Below are 26,498 nucleotides of genomic sequence, written 5' to 3' on the forward strand. Positions count from 1 at the left end.
GGAAATGTCCATAGTCTATTATTGGAGGCAGACATGGGGGAAGTCGCTGCTTGCCCTGTATAGGTAGCATGGAATATTGCTGCTCCTTGGGTTTTGGCCAGGTACTAGTGACCTGGAATGGGCTACTGGGCTTGATGGACCATTGGTCTGACCCAGTCAGGCTATTCTTATGTTCTAAATTATTGCAGAGGAATTTTAGGACATTTTCCCCTCCCCTTTTAAAAAGCAGGATGTGCTTTGGTTTGGTGTGGAAAAAGTAATTGAAAATATCTTTGTATAATCCACAAAAATTGAAAATCTTTAAAAAAAAAAAAATAGACTCTGAATACGTTAAGTTGAAGAGAAAACGCATTTGACAGTGTTAATTTCCATTTCGTCTCAGTTCTCTCCTGGCTAATGTATTAAGGCCAAAGAACAGCTGCTTTTGAGCTTCGTATGGAGCTGTGCAGATGCCCAACTGAAAAAATCTTAAGACAAACTCATAAATGCAATACACCCAGTGGTTTAGCCCACCTCATTCCCTGCCAGAGAAGTCTCCATCTTTTCAGCATATCAGTGAGAGTTAAAAGTGGCTTTTCTTTGACCAGGCTAGGAGGCCAAACAGCCTCTTCATCCTACTCTTCTGGGCCACCCTTTGAACATAAAAATTGCTGCTGCTGGGTCAGACCAGTGGTCCATCGTGCCCAGCAGTACACTCACGCGGTGGCCCTCAGGTCAAAGACCAGTGCCCTAACTGAGACTAGCCTTACCTGCGTACGTTCTGGTTCAGCAGGAACTTATCTAACTTTGTCTTGAATCCCTGGAGGGTGTTTTTCCCCTATAACAGCCTCGGAAGAGCATTCCAGTTTTCTATCACTCTCTGGGTGAAGAAGAACTTCCTTACATTTGTACGAAACCTATCCCCTTTTAACTTTAGAGAGTGCCCTCTCGTTCTCTCCACCTTGGAGAGGGTGAACAGCCTGTCTTTATCTACTAAGTCTATTCCCTTTGTTATCTTGAATGTTTCGATCAGGTCCCTCCTCAATCCCCTCTTTTCAAGGGAGAAGAGGCCCAGTTTCTCTAACCTCTCACTGTACGGCGACTCCTCCAGCCCCTTAACCATTTTAGTCACTCTTCTCTGGACCCTTTCGAATAGTACAATGTCCTCCTTCATGTATGGCGACCAATGCTGGAGCATGATAACCTTCTCCGATCTGTTTGTGATCCCCTTCTTAATCATTCCTAGCATTCTGTTCGCCCTTTTTGCCGCCGCCGTGCATTGTGTGGACGGCTTCATGGACTTATCTGCCAGTAACCCCGAGGCGACACGTGGCAGTGCCTCATTTCCTGTTCTGTTGTAAAGGATGGCTGTATTTGTTACCTTTAAAAAGCGGGACGATGTTCCAAGCAGCAATTCCTCCCTGTTTCATGAACTGGCCCAAAGCGATCTCCAAGAAAAATACTGGAATTCCTCCAACGAAGACAATCAGCAAATACGGAATTAGAAACACACCTGTATAGAAGAAAAGAGCAAGATGTGTTCATTGTAGAGGTATTCAGATTCAAAAAGAGCACGGATGTTGGGAAATAAGCAGCTAGAGATCAAGTTCAAGTTCATTTTTATTTGATAAATCGCCTATTTAAAACATTCTAAGCGATGAACAGTATAAAAAAACAGTGTAGGGAAGTTTTTGAGACAATTTTTAAAACATTTTAAGAGACAAAATTTGTTAGGACAATTAAAATAAAAACAACATTTTAAGAATCAAATATTAGGACAAAACATTAAAAAGTCAAAATTTATGAAAGGTATTCTAAAATGTTGAGACTTAGTGACAGACATGATATAGAGGGAAAAAAGGGTAAAAAGTTACAATAGACTAACTAGGAAAAAAAAAAACATAAAAAGGGTAAAAAACACAGGGAAGGGGAAGGAGAAGAGAAAGGAAAAAAAATATATATATATATATATATAAATAAAAATAATAATAATTATTATTGCATAATGGCAGAGGGATCTTTAACAGGTACGATTGATTCAACACACCAAACTGTAGCATGAATTTTAGGACCGGCCTAAGCGGTAATAATTACAGAAACAAGGTCTACCGCTTCTCCCTCTGTTGGAATGTGCTCCTGGTATAACGTAACATAACATAAATGTGCAGGGTAGTAAAAAATACATCAGGACCAGTAATTTTTAACAAATTAGAATACAGTTTTACAAACGCATAAAAAAAAACAATAAACGAAAAATTGAGGTTTATGATGGGGTTAGATGATGAGTGAAAGTCGTCTAGTCTTGGGTCAACAAGGGTTAATTTAAAATTGGGTCATCAGGTTTGGGGAAGAGGTGTGTTTCAGGAGCTTCCAAAAATGCATATATGATGTAGAAGAATGGACCAGATGACTCCATTCTGGATCTTTAGAAGCTGCTTGGTAGGATAAGAATTTATTGATGAATCTCTTATGTGAGAAAAATGGGAAGGAAAAGACTGGGGTCGAGATGTCTGCCCGAGTCTGGAAAATAAGAAATGATTAGTGAGGTAATCAGGCAATAAACCATATAGGGCCTTATAGAAGAGACGGCCGAATTTTAAAAATACCCAATTCTCAATTTTTAACCATTGGAGTTTGTTGTAGAAAGGGGTTAAGTGATCAAATTCTTTCAAGTTAAATATCGGCCTTACTGCGGTGATTTGAATTATGCTTAATTATGACCTTTCTGGCAACCTGGGTGTGGAGCGTTTTGCAGCCAGCTGTCCAGGTTCAGCTCTCCTCAAGCTGGTAGCTTGAACTGTGAGCCCACCGGGACAGTGAATTGTGAGCCCACCGGGACAGAGAGGGAAAATCCTTGAGTACCTGATTGTTAAAACCGCTTAGATAACCTTGATAGGCGGTATATAAAATCCTAATAAACTTGAACTGTTGAGGACACGGGGCTTTTGCTCCCGGGCTTCAGTGCTGAGATGGGAATCCCTCTCCGCTTGCAAGTGGAGCCTGTTTGGCTGTCGGCCGCCTCTGCTCATGCTGTCCCTCCTGTCTCTGGGTTCAGGGCTCTCATTTTACCTATAGCTCTAGGGTTCCGATTGGCTGAGCCTTGATCAGCCTGCTCGCCAATGAAAATTCACATATCTTAAGATTTATTTGTTAAGTTACCCACCGGCACATATGCACATACCTAAACACGTTTAAATGACTGCATTTCAAGGCAAGAAAAACAGCAAAGGCGACCTGGGGCACTCAATATCTTTATTGGGTCAATTAAGGACTCGACACATACGTGTTTCGGCCTCAATGGACTCCTTCAGGAATCTGAATCTTGTATCGATGTCGTCACCTGTATAAATGGCCTGATTGCTATTGTTCTTGAAACGAATTTAAAAAAGATGACATTTCTGCTCTTAATCCAGACAGTATACCAGCTGCTGATACTGCTTGAAATTTGTTTATTTATTTATTTAAAAGATCTTTCAACCGTCTATTCCTAGGCGGCTTTACAAATAGTAACATATAAATAAGACTTGTACAAACATCAAAGCTTACAAATCAATCAATGTAAACGGTTGGTTCACAGCTCTCCATAATAAACCCAAAAACCCAGAATTAGTCAGAAACATCATTCGTTGGGACACTTCTATAAATAAAGCGTAGTCTTGAGCGTTTTCTTAAACTTCAGAATGTCGGACAGAGCTCTTTGCGGTCCAGTATCAGCAGCTGGTGTACTGTCTGGATCTCCTGTTCTGGTACACTAATAATAATAACAGTTTATATACCGCCGTACCGTGAAGTTCTATGCGGTTTACAAAAGACTAAAGGAAGGTACAAATTGATTGAACTTAAAAGAGGTGAAAGAAAGTGGTTAATAGGTCAAAGAATCATTATTAGGAGAAAGAGATGAATGGGTCAGCTGTCTAGATACTTCAGGAACAGATGTGTTTTTAGGCGCTTCCTGAATTCCTCATACGTAGTGGGCGAAAGCAATTGTTCTAGATCTTTACCCCGTAATACTGCCTGATGTGAGAGAAGGTGTTCATGGTGTTTTTTCAGTTTACATCCTCTAACTGGGGGGGGAAACGAAGTTCGAATGCGAGCTTCTTTTGTGTCTGTTGGCTGAGAAGGAGAAAAGGTCAGTTATGTAATTAGGGGCTAGTCCGTATAGTACTTTGAAGTCGGAGGCAAGTGAACTTAAACTTTACGCGTGCTTCCATCGGCAGCCAATGCAACTGCCGGTAGTAAGGTGTCACGTGATCAAATTTCTTTAGCCCGACCGCTGCATTTTGCATTAATTGTAAACGTCGCATATTCTTTTGGGGAAACTGCTAAATAGGCGATGGTACAGTAATCAAGTTGACTCAGTACGAGGGATTGTACCAGGATTCTGAATGCTGGCGTATCGAAATATGATTTGATGGATCTAAGTTTCCAGAGAGTGAAAAACCCCTTTCTGATTAAGGAGTCCACCTGGTCTTTCATGGTTAGGCGTTGATCCAGAGTTACACCCAGTATCTTCATGGTAGACTGAAAAGGGTAACTAAGTTTATTGATGCATAGTGGTGACTGCATTTCACCACTTTAAAAAAACAAAACAAAACAAAAACCAGTCAGTTGCTATACTCGCTCGAGGAGCGCAGAGAGAGGGGGGACATGATCGAGACGTTCAAGTATCTTACGGGCCGCATCGAGGCGGAGGAAGATATCTTCTTTTTCAAGGGTCCCACGACAACAAGAGGGCATCCGTTGAAAATCAGGGGCGGGAAACTACGAGGTGACACCAGGAAATTCTTTTTCACTGAAAGAGTGGTTGATCGCTGGAATAGTCTTCCACTACAGGTGATTGAGGCCAGCAGCGTGCCTGATTTTAAGGCCAAATGGGATCGGCACGTGGGATCTCTTCACAGGGCAAAGGTAAGGGAGGGACATTAAGGTGGGCAGACTAGATGGGCCGTGGGCCCTTATCTGCCGTCTATTTCTATGTTTCTATATATTGTAAATGCTTTCTGTCTTTATCTGTTTTTAAGTCCATTATTCTAATTTGTATTTTATCTGTGTCCCATGTATTAGCTCACCTTGCTGTGAACCGCCTAGAAATTTTTCGGTATGGCGGTATATTGAAGCCTTAGGCGAGCTCTATTTATGCCAGGGTTTTCTTGGCCAATTGAGGGTGCCTAAATTAGGTACCTAAGTCAAAACATGCCCAGAATCTTCCCCTAAATGCCATTAGATCAGGCTACTGGTTACAGATTGCCACTTTATGTTGCTGGGACTTCCTTAGGGAATGTCCGCCGAGTCGTGTAGTATGACTTTTATAGTTTAGAAAGCATTTGAAGCTCTAATGGTTAGTGCAGTGGCCTAGGAACTGGTTTGACTATCACTGTAGCTCCTTATGACACTGGGGAAGTTACTTAACCCACAAACAAAATGAGGCCAATCGGGGCCTTAGACTCCCTCCCAGTGCATCCCAGGATGCACCAGGAAGGAGAAGGCCAACCATTTTGAAGAGGCGGGCCTGCTGGCAGTTGGGAGTGGACATCCCTCCTGCCATTCTTCAATTTAAAGACACGGGAGAGAGAGTTCTTGGGGGGGAGGGGAATTTGGCAGCAGGAGGGAGTGGGCATCCCTCCTACCAATTTTTCTTGTTAAGTACTAGGGTGATGGGGGGGGCATCGAACAGTCCTGGGGGGAGGGAATCGATGAGAGGGAGGGAGGAATCAGGGAGGGGTGTCTTTTTTTTTTTTATAATTTGTGGGCAGGAGGGGATTTTTTTGTGGTGGGATCTGAGCTGTCAAGCCTCATTTTTCTATCAGTGCCTGAGCCAATCAGCGCTCAGGCACGGACAGGATAGTAAGACTATGACAGCTCAGACTGTGCCAGAAAATTCTGCCCATAAGGTGGGCAAAAAATTTAGAGAATCGCTTAGAGTGCTTATTTTTTTTTAATATTAATGACCTCATTGTACTACGCTTGCATAGTACAATCAGAGATGGCTAGGAAGCACGGATAAGACCACGGTGAGCCATTCTGAGAATTGGCAGGTAAAATACTTGGACGTAAATCCGGCTAGGACTGGCTTCGCTCCGTCATTAAATACACGAGAAGTTTTGAGAATCAGCTGAGCCCTGGAGCTCCACATTCCTGGCTGACGTTCCTCTCTGGATAGAAAACCCCCCCCCCCCAGTATATTATGCCACCTAGAAGGAAAGGGAGGGGGCCTGTGATCCTTCCTGCAGTCTTCCCAGAGACACAGCCTGAAGAACTACCAGTGGGTAGGAAAGAGAATGCTCCTAGACTTGGATTCAGGTTACTAGAGACACTGAATGAGTTCTTTTTCTTTTTGGACTCTTTGTTTTAAAAACTCTTCAGGAAGATGGTGGTGAGGGGGGGTGGGAGAGGGAGGGAACTAATATCTGTACGTAGAGACCTTCACCCCATCTCATTTTGAAGCATACGCACGGGTTTTGGAAGTAAACGGAGTACGGAATATTTCTCTTTGCATGCTGATCTCACAGTGCCTATGCATGCTTCATTTAAACAGCCAGCTAAATCAAGCCAGCATTCAAAAGGAAGACTCCGTTTCTTAATTTTCAACTATTTACTGCAAATAAACGTAACAGATCATTTACTGCATACAGATAATTGGAAACCAAGAGCTCTGCCCAGACAAGATGAGTCCCTGAAGCTGGATGCAGATCAATAAGATAACAGAGTGCTAGACTGAAGGAGTGAGGACATCGAGTGACTAGAGCTGGATTCTGAATTATTGCTAGGGGCAAAAATACCACTGAATGTGCCCAGCAAAATACTCATGGTTGCCCAAAGGTAGGGAGAACTGCTTCTCTCTTTCCTTTCCTCCCTCCCCCCAAAGAGTCTGGTATACCTCTTTGCTCCCCCCCCCCCACCAGTACCTCATAGTCCTCCAAACATGCTAGCAATGGAAATAGTCTTTGGTGGGCCCAAAAGGGCCTTTTCTCTGCCCTGTCCCACTCACACGGGTTGGCTGGAGGCTACTTGTTTACATCACTGCCATTGCTTGTGCGAATATATAATAGGCGTCAGAACGAGGGAGGCCACAGGGACCCTGGCTTCCCCAAAAATTGGCAGTCGGTTATGACTATTTCCCCCACCTACCTCCTCCTGACTGCTGTAATGTTAAATCTTCGGGCAGCTGCCGCATGGCATCAACGAGCAGGCCTGTCCCGGAACCCTTCATTCTGCAGCAACCCGCCTAGGTGGGAACAGGAAGTCGCTACAGAACCAAGACTTCCAGGGCAGGCCTACTCGCTGACAATGCGCGGCAGCTGCACAAAGATTTGAAATGACAGTGGCCTGGAGGTAGATAGGTGGGTGAGTAGGCAGCTGGAGAGAGAGGGGTCATGCCGCAGGATTCTCCTAGGGCTGGGATGGGGCTTTTGGGTCACCCCAAACAAAAAAGCGTTCCGCTACCTATGGAATATATAAAAACAAAATCTGAGAATAGTTACAATAAAAATTAAGTCATTAAAATGACCCTTCTTACCCAGACCACTGCAGGAACCTTCCAGACAATAAAAATGTAAAAAATAAAAATAAATCAGTGCTATAGAGAAATATGGGTCACAAGGGCTACATGTGAACAATTATACATGCAACAAGGAACTATCTGAACAAAAACAAACCGACTCTATAATGGTAACTCAACCCACGAGGAGGACCCGTTGTGCTAAAATACAGCTCAGAGGTTTAAAACTCTAAAGAGGAGGAGGTAACCCCCTCTTAGGAAAAAGAGTTTATTTTCCAATCATTGCTTCATAACAAACGAGTCCAACTCAGAGGTTTGAATGATTGTAAAGTATATATGTCTCACTAATAATGCAATATGCATTCAAAAACGTTTTTCAAAAAATAATCAAAATTTCTGCATTCAGGTAAGCACTAAAAACTTTGCATTCATATAGTAAATTCTCAAAAAAAGATACTTGTCAGGGTCCCGACGTGGCCCCGTTTCGGTGTCTACTTCAGGAGACCCCGTCTGGCTGATTAGCTTGCTTACAAATTGACAACCATGTAACATTTAAATGGAAGATCTGAAATGCAAAAAACAGAATCAAAAAATGCAATAGAGATGGGCTGACACCTTCTAATAGCCACAAAACCATGCATAACTCAATAAGGCTTGCGACTAGCCAGCAGGACAGGAGCACAAAAATGTACGTACCGTTCAGCAGATGAAAAAATTATTTGTGCTACACAGTGTACCCGCCCCCACTGCGGTATTTAAACCTAAGAAAGGCGGGAAAACAAATGTGGCAAACGTGATGACATCACTATTACACTGAAAACAGAGTACAATGCAAAAAACTTCAGAAAATGTTCACGGGAATCAGACATGATCAGAGGAAAGCCACCCACTCGATTTCATTATTGAGGCCATAAGGGTGAAGAGTATTAAGATCGTAGATCCATTTCTGTTCCTTTCTCCACAGCATCCGAGCTGTATCGCCTCCCCTGGTAGTACTGTAGCAATCCAGAACTGTAAATCGCAAATCTGTAATGGCGTGGTTGTTATTCTGCCAATGCTGCACCAGGGGAGCTTCTTGCACTGCGGTGCATATACGGCTCATATGTTCCCCAATACGATACTTTAAACTGCGGGTGGTGTTCCCCACATACACAAGTTGACACGGACATGATATGGCATAAATGACATGGTGAGTGTTGCAGTCAGTCGCACGCTGAGTATACTTGCGCCGAGGAGGTAGAGACATTTGTGAAGTAGTCACACTGAACTGACAATATTTACAATGTCCACATGGTAGGTGCTGACCTCTGGCAAAATTAGTGAATTCTGGATTCAAAAATTGTGAATGCGTGACCCGCTGTTTCAAATTGGAAGCTTTGGAAAAAGCAAATCTAGGAACTTCTTGAAATGCTTCATGATATTGTAGAATGGACCAGTGACGTTTAATGATTTTCTTTATCTGAAAAGCGTGAATAGAATAAGGTATCACACAGACCAGTGAACTGGCTTCAGATCTATGTTGTGATTGCAATAACAAAGACCTATTGGCATATAATGCTCGTTTGTAAGCTTTTTTAAGGACAGAAGGGGGATAACCCTTCTCCAAGAATCTGTGTTGCATTTCATCCGATCTGTATACATATTCTTCCACCGTTGAGCACAGTCTCCGGAGTCGTAAAAACTGTCCCGTAGGGATATTATTCCTTAAGTGTTTTGGGTGGAAGCTGTCATATTGTAACAGATTATTTCTGTCTGTGGACTTGCGAAAAATAGATGTATTAAAATGTCCATTGGTGAATGTGATAGTAATGTCCAAAAAAGCAATTTGATGAATGTCCATGGTCATAGTGAACTGTAAATTAGGGTCACAACTATTGAGCCAATCATATTGGCACTCCAGAGGACCTAGCACGGTTCTATGATTGGCTCAATAGTTGTGACCCTAATTTACAGTTCACTATGACCATGGACATTCATCAAATTGCTTTTTTGGACATTACTATCACATTCACCAATGGACATTTTAATACATCTATTTTTCGCAAGTCCACAGACAGAAATAATCTGTTACAATATGACAGCTTCCACCCAAAACACTTAAGGAATAATATCCCTACGGGACAGTTTTTACGACTCCGGAGACTGTGCTCAACGGTGGAAGAATATGTATACAGATCGGATGAAATGCAACACAGATTCTTGGAGAAGGGTTATCCCCCTTCTGTCCTTAAAAAAGCTTACAAACGAGCATTATATGCCAATAGGTCTTTGTTATTGCAATCACAACATAGATCTGAAGCCAGTTCACTGGTCTGTGTGATACCTTATTCTATTCACGCTTTTCAGATAAAGAAAATCATTAAACGTCACTGGTCCATTCTACAATATCATGAAGCATTTCAAGAAGTTCCTAGATTTGCTTTTTCCAAAGCTTCCAATTTGAAACAGCGGGTCACGCATTCACAATTTTTGAATCCAGAATTCACTAATTTTGCCAGAGGTCAGCACCTACCATGTGGACATTGTAAATATTGTCAGTTCAGTGTGACTACTTCACAAATGTCTCTACCTCCTCGGCGCAAGTATACTCAGCGTGCGACTGACTGCAACACTCACCATGTCATTTATGCCATATCATGTCCGTGTCAACTTGTGTATGTGGGGAACACCACCCGCAGTTTAAAGTATCGTATTGGGGAACATATGAGCCGTATATGCACCGCAGTGCAAGAAGCTCCCCTGGTGCAGCATTGGCAGAATAACAACCACGCCATTACAGATTTGCGATTTACAGTTCTGGATTGCTACAGTACTACCAGGGGAGGCGATACAGCTCGGATGCTGTGGAGAAAGGAACAGAAATGGATCTACGATCTTAATACTCTTCACCCTTATGGCCTCAATAATGAAATCGAGTGGGTGGCTTTCCTCTGATCATGTCTGATTCCCGTGAACATTTTCTGAAGTTTTTTGCATTGTACTCTGTTTTCAGTGTAATAGTGATGTCATCACGTTTGCCACATTTGTTTTCCCGCCTTTCTTAGGTTTAAATACCGCAGTGGGGGCGGGTACACTGTGTACCACAAATAATTTTTTCATCTGCTGAACGGTACGTACATTTTTGTGCTCCTGTCCTGCTGGCTAGTCGCAAGCCTTATTGAGTTATGCATGGTTTTGTGGCTATTAGAAGGTGTCAGCCCATCTCTATTGCATTTTTTGATTCTGTTTTTTGCATTTCAGATCTTCCATTTAAATGTTACATGGTTGTCAATTTGTAAGTAAGCTAATCAGCCAGACGGGGTCTCCTGAAGTAGACACCGAAACGGGGCCACGTCGGGACCCTGACAAGTATCTTTTTTTGAGAATTTACTATATGAATGCAAAGTTTTTAGTGCTTACCTGAATGCAGAAATTTTGATTATTTTTTGAAAAACGTTTTTGAATGCATATTGCATTATTAGTGAGACATATATACTTTACAATCATTCAAACCTCTGAGTTGGACTCGTTTGTTATGAAGCAATGATTGGAAAATAAACTCTTTTTCCTAAGAGGGGGTTACCTCCTCCTCTTTAGAGTTTTATACCTCTGAGCTGTATTTTAGCACAACGGGTCCTCCTCGTGGGTTGAGTTACCATTATAGAGTCGGTTTGTTTTTGTTCATACAGTATCTTTTCTGACTCTCTTTTGTTACATTGTCCCTGTTGATAGTGGAAACAAGGAACTATCTGGCATTTTTTCTTCAGGTGAGAGTAAATAATAATAATAATAATAACTTTATTTTTGTATACCGCAGTACCAGAATAGTTCAGAGCGGTTTACATGACAAGAGACTGTACATCTACAGCGAAATTTACAAATAAGTCAATCAATATAACTTAGCGAGTTGGGAGCAGGCAAGAAGGAGATGGAGAGGTTATAAACAAGTCAATCGGCGTGGCTTAGGAAGTCGGGTGCAGGTAGGGAGAAGGCAGGAAGGTGGGAGGTACAAGGCATAGTTAAAAGTAGAGTTACAAGGAGGGCGTGAGTCAGAGATATTTGTCAAAGAGATAAGTTTTGATTGACTTCCTGAAAGTTTGGTAGGAGGGAGAATTAGAGATGAGAGTGGATAGACATTTGTCCAGGGATCTGAGTCAGAGCTTATCTTATTGTAGGATCACACTGCAGCATACCCAGCATTTACAGAAAGGAAGGCGACACACAATTCATTGTATTTCATGCTTGGAAGAAACACATGCAGAATGGCTTTCAATTTTCAAGGCCAAAGTGGGTCCGACAAATAAAACTTACTAGCAGCTAACAGATTTCCTAAAGAAATGCCGGTCCCTCCATTTACCCTCTAGGGCCATAATCCTCTCTGCCCATTTTTCACGCTTAGGTGTGAAGTTACATGCGCAGGTTCTACAATGCTGCCAGTTATCTGAAACCTGGAAACAGGATGGCAGAAAAAGGCCAACTGGCCCATCCAGTCTGCCCATCCGCAACATCCACTATCTCCTCCTCTCCCTAAGAGATCCCATGTAGAGAATGACATGGGGACAAATTTGTCCCCGCCCCCGCAGGAACTCAATTTGCCCGTCCCCGCCGCATTCCTGTAAGCTCTGCCTTAACCGCAAAAGCCTTGAACACTTATGATTTTAAAGTGTCCGAGGCTTGTGCAGATGAGGACGGAGCTTAGGCATTGGTGGAATGAGGCATTATGACATCACAAGCTGAGCTCTAGAATGTTGCTACTTAGGATTTGAAAGGCAGATGAGGACGGAGCTTAGGCATTGGTGGAATGAGGCATTATGACATCACAAGCTGAGCTCTAGAATGTTGCTACTTAGGATTTTAAAGGCAGATGAGGACGGAGCTTAGGCATTGGTGGAATGAGGCATTATGACATCACAAGCTGAGCTCTAGAATGTTGCTACTTAGGATTTTAAAGGCAGATGAGGACGGAGCTTAGGCATTGGTGGAATGAGGCATTATGACATCACAAGCTGAGCTCTAGAATGTTGCTACTTAGGATTTTAAAGGCAGATGAGGACGGAGCTTAGGCATTGGTGGAATGAGGCATTATGACATCACAAGCTGAGCTCTAGAATGTTGCTACTTAGGATTTTAAAGGCAGATGAGGACGGAGCTTAGGCATTGGTGGAATGAGGCATTATGACATCACAAGCTGAGCTCTAGAATGTTGCTACTTAGGATTTTAAAGGCAGATGAGGACGGAGCTTAGGCATTGGTGGAATGAGGCATTATGACATCACAAGCTGAGCTCTAGAATGTTGCTACTTAGGATTTTAAAGGCAGATGAGGACGGAGCTTAGGTATTGGTGGAATGAGGCATTATGACATCACAAGCTGAGCTCAAGAATGTTGCTACTTAGGATTTGAAAGCATTTGAGGCTTGTGCAGATGAGGACGGAGTTTGCAGGAATGGGGCAGGGACGGGAAAATGAGATTCCACGGGAATGAGGAAAAATTTGTCCCCGTGTCATTCTCTAATCCCATGTGCCTGCCCCACACTTTCTTGAATTCACAGTGCCTCCACCCGCATAACTTAACTGTGAGCGCAACACTTGTAAGTTTAGTGTGTGTGGGGGGGGGGTTTCCCTCCCCCCCCACCCCCTCAGAACGCTAACAGGAACTGTTTTAAGGCGGCACGCATAAGTCCTGCGCAGGATTGTTGGCGTGCCAATGTCCCGCGTGGTTTTGACGCACCACCGTGCTATCAGTAACGCACCCGACAGCAGTGAGTATTTGCATCAGCCAATGAGCTACCCAACCAACATGCTCGTCACTGAAGTTAGGCGCATCACAGAATTTAGACTAGCGCACACATTTCAAGTGCCTAACCGTAGGTGACCGTTTTGAGAATTCTTCTCGTAAGCCCAGATCCAGTCTTCTGGGCTCCCCTCATTTCTGTCTAATTATCGGATTCCCTATTCGCCATAAAGGGATCTTCGCTCTTCCAACCAACCAAAATCTGCTGTCTATACCATCTTTCAGACAGATGTTCTTGGATATTAACCGGGATTCTGGTTTCTCAGTTGTGGCACCTACATTGTGTAATTCACAAGCACTATACTTAAGGTCTGAAAAATCTCTCAAGACCTTTAAGTCTCAATTAAAAGCCTTGGCCATCCAGTGAAGGGGCTGGATGGCCAGCAAATTTGTAGTCTGTAATTCGCTGGCCATCCAGCCCCTTCACTGTCACATATTAATACTATATTGTAATTCGCTGATTGTACAGCTCTCTTTACTGTGAACCGCCTGGAAGTCGTAAGATTATGGCGGTATAGAAAAATAAAGTTATTATTATTATTTCAAAATGGCATTCGACATGACCACCATAGGATAATTTTCACTTTGGTTAACTTGTATGTACAGGACTCCCCCGAAATTTGCAGGGGTTCCATTCTAGGAACCCCTGCAAATTTCAAAAAAACTGTGAATACGGTTTCCAGGCAGGGGAGACAGGAGAGGGCAGCCGGAGCGCCGGCGAGTGAAGGAAATCATGCGCTGTATGCTCTGACCGCCTCTTCCTGTACTAAAGTCGGGCCTCACCAATCAGGAGTTGCTTTGACACAGGTACTGTGTCATGTTTTTGACCAGTTCTCTTACCTCCTCCGTTTTTATAGCAGAGGTACGGAAACCTCCAGACATTCCCAAGTCCTACAGCAAATCCAACGCAAGACATGATAAAGTCCATCTGCCGGGTCCAGGTTTCGCGCTCCGGTATAGGAATTATCACGGAGCCCACGGGAACCACAAGAGGGGCGGTCACAGCCTTCTCATCTGGGACTGCTTCACCTCCACCCGTCGTCTCTGCTCCCTCTGGCTCTGGACCCTCAGCACATTTGCCACCCTCTGCAAAAGAGCAGAAGCAAAAATGAGCACAAACAGTGGACGTCTGCTAGTTCAGCTTTGATCACCATTGCCATCTATGGCAAGGACTCTCAGTTATCGGTCATCCAAGCTTGACTGCCTGTGCAAAGTAGTTGACTCTGCCATTAGTCAGGCAATGTAGCCAAGTAGGCGACTCTCCACTTTCCCCTAGTTAAAGTTTCAAGTTTTATTAAAATTTGATGCACACGCAATATCAAACATTTCAATACGTTTTACAAATTAAAAAGAGGACAAACGATAAGACAATTTATTACAAAAACAAAACAAAAGGAAAGGGGGATGGCATTGAAGAAAAGGTAACACATCGGGGGGACGACAACAAATGAAGAAAAAGAAATAAAGAAAATAAAAAGAAGGAAAAATAAGGGAGAATAAGGGCTGATTGAAACTCTGGATGGCTCTAAGCGAGTTATCTTATCTATGTCTCAAATGCATCTTCATATGAGAAACTTTTCAAAAGACTTTTGAATTTTTCCAATGAGGGTTCAGCACGCAAATAATTTGGTAGATTATTCCAGAGTTGAGGAGTTACAACCGAAAAAAAAATAGTTGATCTTCTTGTACCTATTACTTTTAAGGAGGGGACATTTAGCAGATGCTGTTCCATAGATCTAAAGTGCCCTAAATCAAAAGACGGTCCAGAAATATTGGTGCATTAGATTGTCAGAGTTTAAAAGTTAACAGAGCGATTCTGTGTGAGACTGGTGACCAAGTGCCTTTGGCAGAAGTGGTGCTAAGTGGTCATATTTTTTTTTAATTAGTAATGATTTTTATTGCTGGTTTTGTATAATTTGCAAGCTTCTCGTTTCTTTCTGTGTTATACCCCGATACAATGTGTTGCAATAGTCAAGCCTAGAAATAATTAAAGACTGGCTAAGGATATCGAGAGCTTCTGGATTTAAGACTTTTGCTAAAGATCTTATAAGACGTAGTTTATAGAAACAGTTTTTAACCACTGAACTGATCGTGATATGCAAGTTCCTGATCTATGCTGGTGTCATCTTGCCGTTTCCTCCTGGGAATTTGGTGCCACTGTGTAATCATTCCATGCACAAACCAACTTTGCTCTCCTCCGAACTGAGCCGCCAGTGGGGTGTGCTGGAAGGGAAGACGTGCGGAAGAGGCGCTGGCACTGGCTGACTGCCTACGGGATGTGCCTCTCCCCACGAGATGCACGTCCTGTAGGCAATCAGCCAGCGTCTCTCCTCCCCTCTGGCGTCTCGCAGCACATCTGGAATCTCGGGCGGCACACAAGTGTGCCGATGAACACAGTTTGCAATACACTGGTCTATACACACCGAGAAGGTAAATATTTGTTTGTTTTCTATTCAGTTCTCCCCAACGAACTCAGGACAGGTTAAAGGTTAACATACATAAGATTCAATCAACACTGGATTGTCATCTTGTCGTGAATTTGACAAACTTCAAATAGTGGACTTCATTTTGCGGTGTTATAAATTTTGTGGCAAGGTATGATTTTGCCAAAAAGAGGAAAGGAGCATTCTCCAAATGAGGGAGAGAGTTCACAGCTCTTGGGTTCCACGTCATGCAAACCTTGGGAATGAGACTCAATGAAGGCTTAATACAAACTATTTATAGCGTGGCCCACTCTGACCTTGCTGATGCTTTTCAGGGCTCAGGGAAAACCAAGCACAGCACCGTTGAGAAACTGTCTCATCTTTTCGATGCCCAGTGAACACGGCAAAATTCTTCAAGGAAGCCCCCAAAAGAGTAAGGTTATAAATGAAGTCTACTTGTCTATTTAGACGGCGTCATCTTCCAGTTTCACCTATCTTGTCGTTATTGGGTAACCTTACACAGCTTGAGTTATGTTCACTTCTCTCTGGCTTGCGCTCCGGAGCCAGCTTCTCACATTTGTTCTGGAGGTACAGTAAAATTATACACTGTTGGGGCACTACAATTGGGGCCAGTTCTACAAAGCTGTAATAGGGATGCAGCCAGGGCAAATGCGCAGAAGTCCATTCAATTCCTATGGATTTGGGTGCATGTACAGCTGCAGCATCGCTACTGCGGCTTTGTAAAAGAGACCCTTGGTTATCAGGGCATCCTGTTTTGTGCCCGAAATAGTCTGGCCACGCTACGTGTCCATGGCTCAGGATGCCGGACCCTCAAGAATGACTGTGGCATACGACTACAAAAGATGATTTAATTGCGACTTCCAGTAACCCCATAATACAAGGGGCAAAAAAAAAAAAAAAAGTAAAAAGCTGCTGCCATGAATTAAAAAAAGAAAAGAAAAAAATTTAGCCAAAACAGGAATGGGTAAGGAAAATTACTCTTCAGATTCTGGGGGTGTTTTACTCATCACTTTACAAACGCTTTGAATCCCACTTGCTGACTGTGAAAAACCAATATAATATAGAGTAATGAATAGCACAGATGGGGAGGAATAAAAGGATTTCAGTTTTCATAATTAATCTATGGTTTTTGCTTAGGCTCAGATATAGCTCCGTGAATAAATGACTATTCCGTCAGGTTTTTGCAGCCCAAATGCATGACCTTGCATTTCTTAGCATTAAATTGTAGCTGCCAAATTTCAGACCATTCTTCAAGCTTCGCTAGGTCTTTCTTCATGTTATTCACTCCATCCCGAGTGTCTACTCTGCGGATGATACCAAAATCTGCAATAAACAAAGAGGTAACTCTTACCTGACAGCCCTTCAGCAATAGGGCTTATAAAAATGTTAAGAACAGGCCAAAGAACAGAACCTTGAGGCAAACCACTGGTAACATCCCTTTCATCAGAGTGTTCTCCACTGACCACTACCCTCTTATCTTCCATTTAACCAGTTCCTGACCCAGCTCATCTCTTTGGGGCCCATCCCGATGGGCTGGGTCAGGAACTGGTTAAATGGAAGATGACAAGAGGAGGCAACTGAAAGGTTAATTTTGCCACTGTTTCCTCTTAGTGACTAAATTCCCTGGAGGGTAAAGCTAAACACTGTGGAGGAGGGAGAGATGTGGGATGTACCTGGTGGTTCATGTCTTGTGTGGCTTCCAAACAGCCGAATGCAGAAATTCTAATATTTATGAGGATAACAAGTTTCCTAAGAGGCTGACTGCCCCTTTTTTTAAAATGAGCTTGTCATTCCAAAAGTAAGAATCAATTCTATTGATTTTGTGATCCTATTACACTATGTGTGGGGATTTCCGAGTCCTATTTTTATCAGAAAATAAGGATTATACAATTCTACAATGCAATGTACTCATGCTAGCAGGTTTACAAACAAGAATTGCTCAGACCTGCCCTATTGGTAAACAGTAATGTTCTTTTGCAACACCAAATGGGAACTTGTTTTGTGATGGGTATTTGGAAAAGAAACCGAGGGGAGATATGATTGAAGTCTACAAAATCCTGAGTAGTGTAGAACGGGTACAAGTGGATCGATTTTTTTTTTTTTTACTCCATCAAAATGTCAAAGACTAGGGGACACTCGATGAAGTTACAGGGAAATACTTTTAAAACCAACAGAAGAAAAAATATTTGTCACTCAGAGAATGTGGTGAGAGCGGTTAACATAGCTAGTTTTTAAAAAAAAGGTTTGGACAAGTTTCTGGAGGAAAAGTCCATAGTCTGCTATTGAGACACACATGGGAGACGTCAATGCTCGTCATGGATCCGTAGCAAGGAATGTTGCTACTTTTTGGGATACTGCCAGATACTTGCAACTTGGATTGACCACTGTGGAAACAGGATCCTGGGCTAGATGGACCATCAGTCTGACCCAGTGTGGCTGATCTTATGTTCTTATGTGAGCCAAGTACAGGACAATCAAGCCACTGTGACATCACTGATGAGGTTGGCTTTCAATCACGGCTCTGGAATGTTGCTACTCTTTGGGATTCTGCCAGGTACTTGTGGCTTGGATTAACCACTGTGGAAACAGATGAACCATCGGTCTGACCCAGTATGACTATTCTTATGCTCATGGTGTATTCCTCCTTGCAGCATAATGTCAAACAGCAGAATTAGAGAACATTTACTAAACCAAACCATTGTATCATGATGAGAAAGGATTCTACCTATTCTTAACATAAATCCTGTTCCACAGAGTTCTAATATTTGCATTGCCCTGAAAACAACAAAATCTCCAGCAGATTGTAATAATCCGGCATAGATTTAGGCCAGTGTCTCTCAAACTGTGTGCCATGAGAGATTCCAAAAATTTTACTTTAATTTTTTAAAATTCCCTTCATAAGTTTACACTAGAATAGATGACACGTCAATGTTGTGAGCGTCTGTGTGCATAAGGATACAATCGCTCAGATATCATTCTTTGATGCGATTGGTCCTTGAAAACTAACGGCAATGCATTTTTATTTTTTATGCAGTAGTTATCCTAACTTGAGCAAAAAAGCAGTCTAAGCTGTGTTACCATTTGGATCTCATCTTTGCGAACTTAGCTTTTCAGCTCCGACAGAAATTAAATTGAAAACTGCAGATGGTGGATGATGAAATGCGTGCGCTTGTTGACTATCAAGCCGCATTTTTAGTTGATTTGCACTCAAAAACAAGCACATCCATCGCATTGATTTGCAATTCTATTCTATCTACTTTAGTTTTACCGTTGTTATAATTGCTCATACATGGCTTAAAGGACTTTAAATAAATAACTCTCAAATTAAATTTTTTGTTGGCTTTGCAATTTTATAATTTCAATTATAATGTGTCAAAAAAACATTTGCTCTGTTTAGTGTGCCAGAGCTAAAAAAAAAAAAAAAAGTGAGAGACACTGATTTAGGCAAACATAGGCAATTGCCTAGAGTGCCAGAATTTTTTAAAGTACAATATATTCAGGGTAAAGAAGGATCTGTTCCCCTCAGCTTCCTGGCCAATCATGCCTCATGCAAAGGAGTGCCACCTTTGTGGTCTAATCTTTGACCCTCCACTCTCTCCAGTTCTGTCTATGGCTACCAGAATCAAACTGGCCCTGGTGATAATCAAGATTGGTGCAGTTGAAGGCATCTGAAGAGGAAATGACTTCAAAAGCATATAGGTCTCCTAATATTCAGAGGAGTAGCCTAATGGTTAGTGCAGCGGACTGTGATCCTGGGTTCAAGAACATAAGAATAGCCTTACTGGATCAGACCAACGGTCCATCAAGCGCCTGTCCTCATGGTGGCCAATCCAGGTCACTAGTACCTGGCCAAAACCCTAGGAGTAGCAATATTCCATGCTACCAATACAGGGCATGCAGTGGCTTCCCCCATGTCTTTCTCAATAACGGACTTGACTTTTCCTCCAGGAACTTGTCCAAACCTTTCTTAAAACCAGCTACGCTATCCGCTCTTATCACAACCTCTAGTGATGCCTCTGCATAGTAAAATTCCCCCTCCCACCCCAAACTACAAGTGGGGGGATGCACATATGTAATGTCCCATTGCTCCAGAGATTTGGTATGGTGGCCAGACAGTAGGACACTTCGGGATCTCTGTGTGGGCTGGACATAAATTGAACCTTTAGGGTCCTAAACAAAAGATTTTCCTTGCGCCTTGAAGCCCAAGCTTAAAGCACTCCATAAGAAGCCAGTTGGAAGAGAGGACAGGTGATATCTGTTCAGCTGAGGCAGAAAAGCGATTGTAGAGACTAGGTTTGGGGTTTTTTTTCCCCCCCATTTCTATCTCAATAATTAAGGCAATTCAGGAGGAACGTTCTAATTGGTGCGAGAAATGTCTTAAGAAAAACTATGCTCCTTGCCGTTTCAACATTTAATGTTTTACAAGTCCCCTTAAAGAGGATTCCCACCCCTCTGCCCTTGCCAGCTGGACAGGGGGATGGCTACACTGATGCCTCTGTTTAGCATTCAGCTCTCGATTCCCCTTGCATGCATAGTGTACACAGCGCCACTTCAGCTGCTGACAGTGTTAGAATACACCCACTGTACAATGACCCACTCCACACACTCCCCCCCCCCCAATTCCGAGTAAAATATTTGTGAATGAACTGTTGAATTATTCTCCGACTATCCTGCTAACCCTTTTAATGCCAATGTTTGCCTCTCTCTCTGTATTCTTGTACTGCATCTTCCAAAATATAAAAATAGCCGAATGCAATTAAGAACCCCCCCCACACACCCCCTTTCTCCCCCCCCCCATCCCTCCTGGGCAGCAGCCAGATTTTGAAGGTCAGTAGCTACGCAGACCTAATGGACTTGTGCTTCCCAGCGCTCCCCGGCTTCTACGTCTGTCTATTTTCTATGCCTGTCACTCAGGATAAAGCCGCTAGCCGGCATGCTGAGACGCCAGGACTCTAAGCCACCATCGACAGCTTCCTGCTTTGCACGTTTACTCTTGTTACGCTGGCAATCTCCATTTATAGGAAAGTTGCTGCTTTAAACAAAAGGAGGCTTAATACAAAGAATGTTACACAGCACGATTGCCACTATTTATTATAGCACGTCCTGCCAGGACGAAGCATTCTGGACCCCTTCACATTCTGCAGGAACGATAACAGGACACAAGGGACTCTTGTTACGAGAGGCTAGGTCTGAAGTGCTCCCATAGCCAGCATCAATATCCAGGAAGCTTTTAGGAAAAAAAGAGAGGTGGCAAAACGGGAACTCTTCCCACAGCCCACGTACCGTGCTAGACGCCCCTGAATTTTGCTATCTAGAAGTCAGTGAGGCACTCGTGAGTTTACCCCTTCCAAATAGGGTTCAAATCGCAATCACTGGTCGCTGGCAAGAGGCACAGGTGAAAGACTGAAGGGAGAGTCTTCCACGGGCAAATATAAAAAGTATATTCTGCAGGGCTTGTGGGTGAAAAGGAGGGCTTGGAAGTTAACAGTCCTCTCAGCTGGAAAGAGGTCAAGCCCACAATTGTTCAGGGACTGCTGCTGGATGCCACACATTTGTCCCCGCTGTGAAGCCCAAATGCTGAGCTAGTTGTTGAGGTGCTCACCCTCTTTCCTGTGAAAGGGTGAGCTCTGGAATAGCATTGCTGACACGACTTTTAAACATGTCAACAAATCAGCATTAATCTTTGGGCCACCTTTTATTAAATCCATGATTTACAGCTAGTTAACTAAACGAATTCAACACTGTCACTATGGGAAACGTTCTAGATATGCTTTGGCCAAACGCATTATGCCTCACTGCTGCTTATCAGCTCACTGAAATTTGGGTAATACCCCTTTAACACTCTGGGTTTAACTGCCTCCTGGTCACCCCACCTTTCCCTCAGATGCAAATGCTCCTAAGAGTGCATCCCATTCAGAAAGCCTTGGCTGGACCTCAGATATGTTAAAAGGACACCCTTGACTTTTAACAATGTTCTTTTGTGAAATGCATGAAAGAGAAAATAGGTTATTTCAGCAGCATCAAATAGTTCTGTGCTAGCATGAGAGGTTGTGTGTGTGGGGTGGGGGACGGTTCGAGCTTTTGTCATCATTTTGGACAGGCCCTTTGGGTCCTCTGAAGCGTCCATGTCCTTCACGCAGTTTGGGTTTCTCGGGAAGAATACAGTGTCTGACGTCACAATGCAGAGCGACGAGTCACTGCTGTGGGAGGCTCGCGCGCACACACTCAGGCACTCTCCAGGGCCTCGGAACGGAGGCGTCTTGCAGCAGTGCATGAGCTTACGTTAGTTAGTGAATGGCTGGGGTGGAATGGGAAGGGGGAAAGCACCTGTATTAGTGAATGCATTCAGTCTAGTGCATGATGAAGCAAAACTGATCTGTCTGGCAATGGCCCCTGCCCCCCATCTCTCTCCCGCAGACCTCTACAAAAGAAATACGATTCAATGGCAACTGGACGACTTGTGCTGGCCGACATGATATCGGGCTGTGAGGTGCAACAGAATTAACTCTTTCCCCCTTTTGTCTCATTTAGTACAGATTCTCGGCTCCCACTCCAATAATAATAGTAATTAAAAGGCTATCCAGACTTGGGTATTAGCCAGGCTTAGAGCTATATGTCAATTTTCCACCTGAAGGGAAATTTGCAGGAAGAAGAACCTGCACACTAACCCTTAGCTTCCATAAATCAGCCCGGGTTTCTCGAGGGCATTGTCTTCAAAATTGGCTAGTTTTTGCGCGTGCCGTGGCATTAATGAACTTCGCTCAGCCCGGCAATGATTTGCATTTTCAGGTCGTAGGACACGTCTAGCTTTCAGCCCTAAAGAGATGGCAAAAGCTTTGTTCTTATTCATGCTCGTTATCCCAGCTCAAGGGATGTCATTACTAAAGGAATTACTCTGGCCAGATGGTTATATAGTAGGTAGGGCGCCAGGCATTGTGATGGTCGTGGTGCACACAGCACATGAGCAACATTTCCTCCCTCGACATCATCATATTCTTCTAAGTCTCGTGACTAGAACGTCCTTTCAGAACGTGTCTTAGGCTAGAGATCAGTTCAATTCTGGACTTTCCTTCTGCTGGGAAATTAGACTGGAGTTGCCCCGGTGGCAAGCAAAGATTTCTGGGGGGGGGGGGGGGGGAGTGGGGGTAGTGTTTACACCCTCTTCTTACAGTTCACGACATAACCCTGCGCATATGAACCCCAAACTAGAGGATCTGGTAAAATCTCGGGCCAGGAGCTAGAGTTTTCTAGTCTTAAATCCCCTTAAAAGGCAGCCAAGATCCAGTTCCGGCAGACATGGCAGGAGGGTCTTGCTTAACCCTTTAGACCCATCTTTGAGCTATGGAAGCACTTTCTATTTCTCAAAAATGATCCAGATCTAAGAGAGGAACTAGTAGACATTTGTCTTGCAACTTACAGTCTAGTGGAAACACAGTGGGGGGGGGGGGGGGGGTGAGAAAAGCAGAGTTTTACTAGAACACCCTGGGACAGCATGTCTCCCATCCGACCTAGCAGAACGAAAATAGGTCCCCCCCCCCTCCTCTTACTATGGCTGTCATGTTTCTGTTTATCTTGGAACCTGGGATTAGAAATGAAGCAGTGTGGAAGCGAGCCAGCATCTTTCTCTATGGAGACACTTGCAAATAGCTTCACATTTTTATTTTTTTTCCAAGTACTTCTCAGACGTGCATGGCTCAAGGATGCCCAGAGCCTTCGACGAGTTCATGCATTCGTCCCCCCTCCCCCCCCCCTCGGAACCAGGTTAAGCCCCTGGGGGGCGCTGTTGCTTACCTGAACCGCTCTCTCGGGGCGCCGGCGGCACGGTTCTCATGGCTGGGCTTACGTTGTCTTGCAGTCAGTACAAAGGTTCAGTTTTTTTTTTGGGGGGGGTCGGTTTTGGTTTTTCAAATGCAGTTTTTTTTGTGGTTGTTTTTTTTTGTTTTTGACGAAAAGGGGGCTCCGCGGCAAGCTGAGGTGGGGGGGCTCAGAAGCAATCCACAAAGCACTTGAAGGTGAGTCTGAAGTACCTCATTGATGAGGTCGCGAAATGTGGGGAAGAAGCGTCAGTGAAGCAGCGGCGACGACGGCGGCGGCGGCGGCCTCGGAGCTTAGACGGCGACGCAACCGTCCTCCATCGCGCTCGGCGCTCTCCGTCTCCGAAGAAAGAGGCGAGCGGCGGCAGAAAAGAGCCCCGGCTGCCTCCCCTCGCGCCCGCCCGGCTTCCTCTGATTGGCCGCGGCCCCTCCTGGCGCTGCGGCTCGCGCTCGGAGCACCTGCTTGGACGGGCCCCCGCACGGCACCCTGGGAGGCGTAGTCTTTTTCTCCCCCCTCCCCCCGGCAGGTTTGGGCGCGCTGGGCGCTTCTGACTGCCTCGCTCCCCCTCTTAGGCTACGTTGACGTTACTGACATTTTTAGTGTTAATAGCTACTGAATTTTGTGTGTTATAAAAATGTTTGAGCTAAAACACAGTCAAATAACATCATTCAAAGTGTACAATTAAAAATGGGCCAGAGTTTTGCAGTCACTTGAACGCCCAAACTGGAAGATTCTATATAGTTCTTATAGTTAGACACCTACATCAGTAGCCTAAATTAATTGGTTAATAGGCTTAATCGAAATCAATAATTGGACTTAATTGAAAGTCAGGTAGCTAATTCCCAAACCACTATTCTATATTCATGGTATAGCGGTATACAAGAAATAAAATTAAATAAAAATTAAATTATTAAAAAAAGATTGGGGGGGGGTGTTTTTGAATTAGGTGCCTCTTTTTGAATTGGGTACCATTAGGCACCTAACTTACATGCAGGTATTTCAGCGAAGAAATCCCTGGCATAAATCCATCACACCTAAAGCAGGGGTGATCAACCTTTTGGCTTCCCTGGGCCGCATTGGCCAAAAAAAAAATTTTCTGGGGCCACGCAAACGCTGCAGCAAGGCAGAGGAGGGAGCCGGCAAGACGGTAAACACCCGGGGGCAGCAGAGGAAAACACTGCATCACCCTTGACTGGGGCTGCACAAAATGGTTGGACACCCCTGACCTAAAGTTAAGACACCTAGCAATGCCTAATGCCACTTAAGTGGCAGTAAGTGTGATTCTATACAGTATGCCTACTTTTCTATAATTGCACATAGTGCCACAGTAGTCGTGCTGATTTTTTAGGTGGCCTATATCAGGACCAAAGTGTCCACCCCTCACTTTAACACAAGCCTTCCATTGCTTTGGGAAGTTCTTAGCCTTGTTGTTCGGTCCCTGTGGCCGGCTGTTCCAGATCATCTGCAGCACTTGAGATCAGCGATTGCAGATTTGGGTGGAGATGGTGGTAGGTGATAGGCCTCCAGCATTGCTCCTCAGACAAAAAAAAAAAAAAAAAAAAAACCTGCTTTGCTGTGATGTCATTAACAGTAAGCTGGTACCCTGTTTTGTTTGGGCTTTTTTAAAAAATAATAATGGTAGTTTTACTTTGCAAACATTTTTTAAACATGCGAAAATCGTTGGGTGGTCACGCTAAAAACTTTGTTACTTCATTGTATGTAAAGATAACCTCATTCCACTCTGCACATAAATGTAGATAGCTGCAAAAAATAAATCTATTAAATTTTATATTAAAATTCCCAGTAGTTCCTGAGAAAACAGCTAGAGGGAGTTACTTTTTTGCATGTGTGTGTATAGATCTTCTAATTGTCTCCATTTCCAAAATATGTGAATTAACCTGGTTCTTAGACACCAAGTATATGCAAATATACTGTAGTTCATGACTATTTATCAGAAATTCCCTGACAACTAGAGAAGGTTGAGTTCTCAAGTAGAGAATGACACGGTGACAAAATTCATCACCGTTCCCGTCCCCGCGGATAACCGCGGGAAATAATCCCATGTCATTTTCTAGTGTCTATTTCAGCCTGTCCTTCTACACCAGCATTCTTCAAAGCAAAGCTTGAGGGTCAGTGGTTGTGGCCCTTCATACTCTGATTCTTATGGGAGCCAAGGATAATGAAGCCAGTGTGACATCACTGATGTGATTGGCTCTTAGGCACTGGTGGAATGAGGCATTATGACATCACAATATCCGCTCTGGATACCAGAGACTGTCATTCTGTAGTGTCTATGTCAACCTCAGTCCTTCTACACCAGCATTCTTCAAAGCAAAGCTTGCGGGTCAGTGGTTGTGCCCAATTATACTCTGATTCTTCCCTCTCTCCTTAAAGAATGACATGAAGATGGTTTCCCGCGGTTATCCGCGGGGACGGGAACGGTGATGAATTTTGTCACCGTGTCATTCTCTATTCTCAAGTACTGAATCTGGCAAAGCCTGATCTAAAAGGAAGATTAAGCCACTTTTGCTTTTTCCCAGATATGTAAAGGCAAACTAGAAGCCGAGTATCTACACTAAGTCTGATTTTTAAGGTGAGTGTGTTATGCACCTATATTTAAATGCATTTCAGGGTTATGCAAGAACCAGAGTGGTATGCCCCTGGCTTATTTATTTATTCAATTTTCTATACTGTTCTTCCAAGGGTTTACATTAATTTATAGGTACTCAAGCATTTTTCCCTGTCTGTCCCAGCAGGCTCACACTCTATCTACTGTACCTGAGGCAATGGGGGGGATTAAGTGACTTGCCCAAGGTCACAAGGAGCAGCGTGGGTTTGAACCCATAACCTCAGGGTGAGCTTTAACCACTGCACCACATTGTCTGCATTGGTTCCTATACTTCAACCAGTCAAGTTTTCAGGATAGCTGCAATGAAATATTCATTAGCTATATTTGCATACCATGAATTTGAAAGGCACAACCCCCCCCC

At 43.6% G+C, this 26,498-nt stretch overlaps 1 protein-coding gene across 1 annotated transcript in view; it reads right to left on the minus strand.

Annotated features, from left to right (window-relative positions):
- Positions 1 to 23,988, minus strand: part of LOC117351433 (sodium- and chloride-dependent creatine transporter 1-like) — a 56,693-nt gene extending 32,705 nt beyond the window's left edge. Inside the window, exons 1-3 of the mRNA XM_033926713.1 lie at positions 23,485 to 23,988; positions 14,090 to 14,335; positions 1,361 to 1,492 (exon numbers count right to left, since the gene is read on the minus strand). Of these exons, the coding sequence (XP_033782604.1) occupies positions 1,361 to 1,492; positions 14,090 to 14,335; positions 23,485 to 23,524 (418 nt within the window). The 5' untranslated portion in view covers positions 23,525 to 23,988. The remainder of the gene's footprint in view (positions 1 to 1,360; positions 1,493 to 14,089; positions 14,336 to 23,484) is intronic.
- Positions 23,989 to 26,498: the final 2,510 nt, after the last annotated feature.

Source organism: Geotrypetes seraphini, chromosome 17, assembly GCF_902459505.1.
Source record: "Geotrypetes seraphini chromosome 17, aGeoSer1.1, whole genome shotgun sequence".
NCBI classification, from domain to species: Eukaryota; Metazoa; Chordata; class Amphibia; order Gymnophiona; family Dermophiidae; genus Geotrypetes; species Geotrypetes seraphini.